We start from the raw sequence: 8,615 nt of genomic DNA, 5'->3' as shown, positions 1-8,615 counted from the left end.
TATTTATTCATTTAATGTTATGAGTACCCTACTGCTGTCTTCAGACCCACAAGAAGAGGGCATCGGATCCCATTACAGATGGTTGTGAGCCACCATGTGGTTGCTGGGAACTGAACTCAGGACCTCTGGAAGAACAGTTTGTGCTCTTAACCACTGAGCCATCTCTCCAGCCCGAGAGATGAGGATTTTGTAAGGGAAAATAAGTTACATGAATCAGGATTTCTTCCTCCCTACAAACAAATAACCACATAAGCAGACATTTATAATTTATGAACAGTTTTGACTAAGATGTTCTATGAGGTTCCCAGCAAAGAGATTTCAGGCTGTAGAATGAAGAGTTTGACCCACAGTACAATGCCTCACTCCCACCACTGTGCTGTGAAAACCCACGGTATTGGGCTTGGTAGACATACTTTTTTTGATGTTTGTAGAACATGATTTTAATATTTTCAATTGTTAATATTCAAACAAGTGGAACATTTATTTTAAGATATATTTCATTGTTATGTCTACCTTTTCATTTCTGATTTTGTTAATTTGGATACTGTCTCTGTGCCCTCTAGATGGTCTGGCTAAGGGTTCATCTATCTTCTTAATTTTCTCAAAGAGCCAGCTCCTGGTTTTGTTGATTCTTTGTACAGTACTTTTTGTTTCTATTTGGTTGATTTCAGCCCTAAGTTTGACTATTTCCTGCTGTCTACTCCTCTTGGGTGTATTTGCTTCTTTTTGTTCTAGATCTTTCAGGTATGTGGTCAAGCTGCTAGTGTATGCTCTACCCAGTTTCTTTTTGGGGGTGCTTAGAGCTATGAGGTTTCCTCTTAGCACTGCTTTCATTGTGTGCCATAAGTTTTTGGTATGATGTGTCTTCATTTTTATTAAATTCTAAAAAGTCTTTCTTTATTTCTTCCTTCACCAAGTTATCATTAAGAAAAACATTGTTCAACTTCCATGTGTATGTGTGTTTTCGATTGTTTTTGTTGGTATTTAAGACCAGCCTTAGCAGGTGGTGATTTGATAGGGTGCATAGGATTATTTCAATCATCTTGTGTCTGTTGAGGCCTGTTTTGTGACCAACTTTTTGGTCAATTTTGGTAAAAGTACCGTGAGGTGCTGAGAAAAAGGTACATTTTTTTGCTTTAAGATGAAATGTTCTATAAATATCTGTTTCATAACTTGTTAGTTTCTCTGTGTCTCTGTTTAGTTTCTGTTTCCATGATCTGCCCATTGCTGAGAGTGGGGTATTAAAGTCTCCCACTGTTATTGTGTGGGGTGCAATGTGTGCTTTGAGCTTTGGTAATGTTTCTTTTATGAATGTGAGTGCCCTTGCATTTAGAGCATAAATGTCCAGAACTGAGAGTTCATTTTGGTAGATTTTTCCTTTGACCAATATGAAGTGTCCTTCCTTATCTTTTCTGATAACTTTTAGTTGAAAGTTGATTTTATATGACATTAGAATGGCTACTCCAGCTTGTTTCTTGGGATCATTTGCTTGAAAAATTGTTTTCCAACCTTTTACTCTGAGGTAGTGTCTGTCTTTTTGACTGAGGTGCATTTCCTGTATGCAGCAAAATGCTGGGTCCTGTTAATATATCTATCCAGTCTGATAGTCTATGCCTTTTTATTGTGGAATTGCGTCCATTGATGTTAAAAGATATTAAGGAAAAGTGATTGATACTTCCTGTTATTTTTGTTGCTAGAGGTGGAATTATGTTTTTGTGGCTCTCTTCTTTTGGATTTGTTGAAAGATCATTTTCTTGCTTCTTCTAGGGTTTAGTTCCCTTCCTTGTGTTGGTATTTTCCATCTATTATCTTTTGTAGGGCTGGATTTATATAAAGATATATAAATTAGGTTTTGTCATGGAATATCTTGTTTATTCTGTCTAAGTTAATTTAGAGTTTTGCTGTGTATAGTAGCCTGGGTTGGCATTTGTGTTCTCTTAGGGTCTGTATGACATCTGCACCAGACCTTCTAGGTTTCATTGTCTCTGGTGAGAAGTCTGGTGTAATCCTGATCGGTCTGCCTTTATATACTACTTGACCTTTCCTCCTTGCTGCTTTTTAATACTTTCTTTGTTTAGTGTATTTGATGTTTTGATTATTATATACTGGAAGAAATTTCTCTTCTGGTCCAGTCTATTTGGAGTTCTGTAGGCTACTTGTATGTTCATGGGCATCTCTTTCTTTAGGTTAGGGAAGTTTTCTTCTATAATTTTGTTGAAGATATTTATTGGCCCTTTAATTTGGGAATCTTTGCTGTCTTCTATACCTATTATCCTTAGGTTTGGTCTTCTCATTGTGTCCTGGATTTCCTGAATGTTTTGGGTTAGGAACTTTTCGCTTTTTGCATTTTCTTTGACTGTTGTGTCAATGCTTTCTATGGTGTCTTCTTTCTATGGTACCTTAGATTCTCTCTTCTATCTCTTATATTCTGTTGGTGATGCTTGCATCTATGACTCCTGAACTCTTTCCTAGGTTTTCTAACTCTAGGGTTGTCTCCCTTTGTGATTTCGTTATAGTTTCTATTTCCATGTTTAGATCCTGGATGGTTGTATTCATTTCCTTTGCCTGTTTGATTGTGTTTTCCTGTAATTGTTTAAGGGATTTTTGTGTTTCCTCTTTAAGGACTTCTAGATGCTTATCTGTGTTCTCCTGTATTTCTTTAAGGGAGTCATTTATGTCCTTCTTAAAGTCTTCTATCATCATGAGAAGTGATTGTAAATCTGAATCTTGCTTTTCTGGTGTGATGGTGTATCCAGCACTTGCTGTGGTGGAAGAATTGGGTTCTGATGATGCCAAGCAACCTTGGTTTCTATTGCCTATTTTCTTATGCTTGCCTACCACCATCTGGTTATCTCTAGTGCTACCTGCCCTCTCTATATCTGACTGGAGCCATCCTCCTTGTGATCCTGATTGTGTCAGAACTCCTCAGAGTCAAGCTGTCTCTGTGATCTTATGATTCTGGCATCCTGTGATCCTGAGATCCTGGGTGTGTCAGGGCTCCTGGGAATCAAGGAGCCTCTGGGACCCTGAGATCCTGGTGTGATCAAGTTCCTGGGATCCTGGGATCCTGTGGTTCTGTGATCTTGTGATCCTATGGTCCTGGGCATGTTAGAGTGCCTGGCAGTGGAGCTTCCTTTGGGTGTTCTGAGACTGGCTGTGGAGTTTGCCCCAAGGTCTGCTCAGGGCACTGTCCCAGACTGGAAGGAACCTGTGCCCCTGGTGGGTAGAATGATGGGTGTATTTCAGTGTTTCCTTATATTTGGAAGAAAAGCATTTCACAAACTATAACACTAAGCCTAGAGATAGCTATGCCTAAACATTATGAATGTGCCCCTGCTCCTTATGAGATATGATCTTGTGGGTCTGAACCCACAGAGAATGTGGAACTGGCATTTATCAAAGTTATTAGATGGAAAGAATGTTATAATAAACCCCCAATGTGGTTTAATGTTTTCAATAAAATGTAAACTATTGACAGGGCAGTGAATCAATTAAACATTGGGCAAAAGGAGATATCCATAGGCCTTTGCAATCAGGAGCAGGCCATTTCAAACAGCATATAAAGAAGGTACTGTAGCTCTCTATGAAGTTACATTGGCTATACACAAAATTGGGACAGGATCAGGATTTTGAACAAGTGTTAGTACATGTGTTAAGGCTCCCAATCTCTTATTCATTGGCCATATTAAAGTTACTTTTGTTTCTTCTAAGATATTTAATGTAAGTTGTGTTGATTGCACACTTTATCATTGTATTAGTGTATTGAAATATGGCATGTCTGTTATGGTGTTTTATCAACCAGCTTTTGTACTGTTGCCTGTGACTATTACAGGATCCTGGTATTTTGAAAAATGCCTGCAAGTACTGGACGAAGTGAGTCGGGCTGTAAGCAGAAGCACTAGGGTAGTGAGCTTGGTTACTGCTGGTACGGCAGCTTTTTCTGCGTTAATACCTAGTACCACTGCTTCTGCAATTGCTTTGACACAAGAAGTTAAGACAGCTACTTTTGTTAATTATTTGTTAATCAAAAAATGTTACTAATATTCTGAGTATTCAAGAGGATTTAGATAGGTATTTGGAACAATGGATTGATGCTCCTTTTCATACTATTCAAATTATTGGAGAGGAGGTTCAGAGTTTAAGAGTAAGAAGCCATCTAGAGTGTCATGCTAAATACCAATGGATTTGTGTTAGTTCTCAACTTTACAATGATAATCACAATAATTGGGAAAAAGTTCAAAGATACTTGCAGGGTATTTGGCATAATTCTAACACCTCTCTGGGTATCTTAACTTTGCATACCGAGATTATGAATTTAAAGAATACTGCTCCGGTGAGCTTTGATGGTACGGATATTGCTGATAAAATTAGTTGTGGCATGAGGTCAATGTTTCCATCTTGGTCAAGCTTCAAGGATGGCATATTATAGCTTGATAATGTTAGCCCTTCTTGTCCTGGGAATACTTTCATTCTGGCCCATTGTGATAAAACTTGTCTGTAACAATCTCAATATGTTGGTAGCCAAAATACATGGCTTGAAATTAAAAATGGATCCCCATATAGAGTTACTAATTTAACAGGCAGGTGGCCAAGCGCGTGTAAGATTCTACACAAAGCCTTACCAACCTAACACAGAATAGCATTGCTTTTGGTAATGTGTATTCCAAGGCAGGTAAAGAAAGCATCCTTGTCAGATAGGTGCGGTCTTGTTTATGAAATAAAAAATGGGGAGATTTGGAGCACTTTTGGGGGCCACTTAAAGACACTGTGTGGGTATTTGACATCAGACCAGGACAAAAGAAGTAATCTCAGGGCAGGAATCTGACTTAGTGGCAGGACTGAGGGAATAGGCCCAGATTAAGAACAATTACATTTGAGTTAATGCAAAGGTCAGAGCAGGCTCAGCTGACTTCTGTGTGGCATTCCTTTTGTCTTGGCCTTCTGACCAGCCCCTAGAAAGGTGTTTATGGGATTTTGATTGTTGCCTTGCTTGTTCTTTGACTCAGAACTGATCTTAACATTTTGCATGTTCTTAAAGTGGTTTAAAAGCAGGCTGGAAAAAAGAGATGTAACAGCTTCAGCCTCAGAACTGGATGGGGACATGCTATAGTGTTGTCTAATTGTCTTTTTTCTTTTGAATCCTTGTTCCTGCCCTGGAGAATTTGCTGAGTGAGCTTGCTTGGTCAGGGGAATACAAGTATACCTGTGTGTGAAGGCTGAAAGCAAAGTGTTTTCTTCAATTACTCTATTTTTAAAATTATAATTATTACTATTATTATTAATTTTATTTGTATGGTATTTTTCCTGTATGCACTGTGTAAATGGTTGCCATAAAGGTCAAAATAACATGCTATATCCCCTGGAACTGGAGTTACAGAAGGTAACCAAAGAACTTTAATTTGGTTTGTTTTGTGCATCTTCATGAGGGGAAAACTCTGGCAGTTCATTCATCTCGGTGGTTCTTGGTCTTTTTATCGATCTTATCTTGCAGCATCTGAATTTACGAAGGCCACAATGGCCAATTTGTTGTCGATAACCAATTTTGCACGGACCCCAGCAGATGCCTCCATTGATTAGGCATTTTATTGGATCATTGATTACTTGGGTAAAGGCTGGAATAAGTAAGAAAAACACATGTTAGAGTTGAAAGCTTCAGGTCACAAACACAGACCAATGTGCTATTATCTTGGGTAAATCCCAGCAGACTTCCTCCCGCCCCCAAACCTGGGATGTTTGTGTTAGCAGGACTGAATCCAGTTCTGGCCACTGCTGCTGCATAAAGCGATGCTGGTTTTCCTAGCACCCAAATGTTGTAGAAGGGTCTGCTCCACCCCTGACTGACTGGAACTTTCAGGGACATCAGGCTAGATCTCAGTAAAGATTCTGTGTGAGTCCTCAGCTGCTTCACAGCAGCCCTGCCTCTCCTGTTCCACACACATGTCCCTTGTGCTAGCATCAGAAACATCCTGTGGGTATGAATGTGTACATACATGTGTGCAGACACATACAGAAGCCAGAGGTTGACATAGCATGTGATTGTCAATCTCTCTCTGCCTCACTTTTTGAGGCAGAGTCTCTCACTGAACCTGGAACTCACTGAGGAGGTTGGCCTGGTTCTTTGGCCAGTGTGCATCTGGAGCCTGCTTAGTGCTAGCATTACAGATGTGCACCAGAAGCTCTGTCCGCTTCTTCATGGATGCCAGGATCCAAACTCACATCTTCATACTTGCACACAAGCACTTCTGGTCATTGAGCCATCCTCCTATTTTTAACTAAGGTATTTTTAACTTCCAGGTGCCTATTGTTAGCATCCAAAGCCTGTGGTGACTCATGGGCGGGTCTCAGAGACCTGTTGCCAGAACAATAGCTACCATATTCCCAGAATCCACTGGGCCCACCTCCCACCTTTACCTGAGGCCACTATGTCAGAACCCATATACATACGGGGAACATTCCTCCATCTTGCTCTCTCTCTCCCTCCTCTCTTTCCATACTACTGCCCCCTTCTCCCTCGCAATTAAACCTCTTACACATGGAACTGTTTGGGCCTAGTGTGTGGTATGTTCTGACATAACCCGCTGTTCTAACACATCATTATCATTTGGTGCTAAAGCCGGGGAATTGGCGGTTGCATCAGTCAGCAGCCGCTGCATTGCCCTGTGGCGGTGACTGGCAGAGGTCACGACCACATGGATTTGTCACAGCACTGGCAACCGCAGCTTCTGTGAATGAGTTCTCGGCCCCCTCAGCTGGTGGCTACAACAATCGCAGACTTTTATCACGGAAGCTGCTGCTGTTGAGGACACCACCACCAAGTTGCAGCCAAGCTGGAGCCACAGCCATGCACCGCGGGACATTTGAACTTCTATCATGTTAGCCGTGCCCCACCTGGTCTATTATGTGGTGCTATCCTCTGCTCAGGCCCACACCTACCCATTCAGTTTCACGTTTTTCATTTACCAGTCCACTATAATTCTCACACAGATGCCGGCATATTAATTGGTAGGATCAGTCAAGGGGAGGACCTTCAGCTTCCCAGATATGGCCTGGCCAGCCTTCTCTGGGAACCACGAGGTTTACAGTCATGCCTCCCAGTTGACATACGTCTTAGGACTTCTGCCATTGGTTGCCCCTCCCTTGAAAGCAACTCTTGTTCCTCAATTTTTCCAGGCTCTTGCAGCTGTAAAATCCTTGTATCCAGGGTGGGTTGCTTTCCACAGCAGACCCAGGGTCTGCTGGGTAGCCATTAGGGGGTTCTCATGATGACTTGAACCACTAGCTTTGGCTGTTACTTCTTGGTTTTTGGACTGTTCTCAGGACGCTGGTACGAATAGTCCAACTACCCACCAATGGGTGTCAGTATGTCTTCAACCGTACCTCCAGGCACCCCACTGGGATGTCTCCTGGAAAATCTCTTGGGAGGCAGAGGCAGGTGGATCTCTCAGTTTGAGGTCAGCCTGGTCTACAGAGTGAGTTCCAGGATAGCCAGGGCTACACAGAGAAACCCTGTCTCAAAAAAAAACCAAAAAACAATAAAAAACAAAAAACAAAACAAACAAACAAAAAAAACCCACGAAAATCTCAAATCTTTAAAGCTAACACCTGACTTGAAGGCATCAAAATTAATATATCTCTGCAATAAGATCTGGATTAAATATCAACTAGATGGGAGTTCAAAATGGCCACTTAATGGCACCCTAGATCCAACTATTTTAAGAGATCTTAATACATACTGCCAGTGAACTGGTAAATGGAAGGAGGTTCCCTATGTCCAAGCATTTATCTATCTCCATTCCAATCTCTCCCTGTGCTCTTTTTGTTCCCCAACCCAACTTCACTTAGCCATGAAATCTATACTACCTCTGCTAGATGACGCTATAATACTAGATCCAGCTAATGAACCACCCCCTTTTCACCGCAGACCTGTCTCCATGCCACCAAAATCCCAAACTGCTGCCTCAGTTTCTTTTCCTCACCAGGATGCCCCAGAGCCTGCTATCTCTACCTCTCCAGACCCCTCCCCTTCTTCTGTGCCAGCTGTGGGCTGCTACAAATGCCCCACATTGGCAGCTACCTTCACTCCTCCTGTCACCCGCTCTAAGTCTACAGCCAAACCTCCAAGTCCTTCCTCCCCAGAGACACCTAACCCAGCAACAGTCCTTCCTCTAAAAGAAGTTACTGGAGTAGATGGTCTTGTCCGTTCTCGCTTAGTGAACTTTCCCAAATAGAAAACAGGCTGGGGTCCTATACTTCTAACTCTTCCAAGTTTAGTAAAGAGTTTCAGTATATCACTCAGTCTTACAGCTTGACTTTCCATGTTGTTCATATGACCCTTTCTAACAACTTACTTCCTGAGGAACGCAGATGAGTCTGGGAAGAGGCAAGAATGCATGCAGATGGAATTCACCAAACAGACGGTACATACCTAATTGGTTCTGAGACAGTGCTGGACCAGGATCCCCGGTGGAATTACAATTCTGCAGGTGGTATTTTAGCCAGGGACAGGTTCATTACATCCCTTCTGGCTGGTCTTAGAAAAGTGGCCTCAAAGCCAGTAAATTTTGAAAAACTCCAAGAGGTTGTCCAGGACAAGCAGGAGAATCCATCTCAATTTT

General features: G+C 41.6%; 1 protein-coding gene across 4 annotated transcripts in view; it reads right to left on the bottom strand.

Annotated features, from left to right (window-relative positions):
- Positions 1–5,366: 5,366 nt before the first annotated feature.
- LOC116071202 (beta-defensin 4-like) overlaps positions 5,367–8,615 on the bottom strand; it is a 9,959-nt gene continuing 6,710 nt past the window's right edge. For 2 of the 4 annotated variants that reach the window (XM_031342638.1, XM_031342639.1), the window contains exon 3: positions 5,367–5,612. In XM_031342638.1, coding sequence (XP_031198498.1) covers positions 5,395–5,612 — 218 coding nt within the window. In that variant the 3' untranslated portion in view covers positions 5,367–5,394. The remainder of the gene's footprint in view (positions 5,613–8,615) is intronic. The other 2 variants (XR_004110761.1, XR_004110760.1) reach the window with 1 other exon arrangement.

The sequence above is a fragment of the Mastomys coucha genome, unplaced genomic scaffold, assembly GCF_008632895.1.
Source record: "Mastomys coucha isolate ucsf_1 unplaced genomic scaffold, UCSF_Mcou_1 pScaffold22, whole genome shotgun sequence".
NCBI classification, from domain to species: domain Eukaryota; kingdom Metazoa; phylum Chordata; class Mammalia; order Rodentia; family Muridae; genus Mastomys; species Mastomys coucha.
The sequence above is the reverse complement of the archived record's forward strand: the minus strand, read 5'-3'. Positions and strand labels throughout refer to the sequence as shown.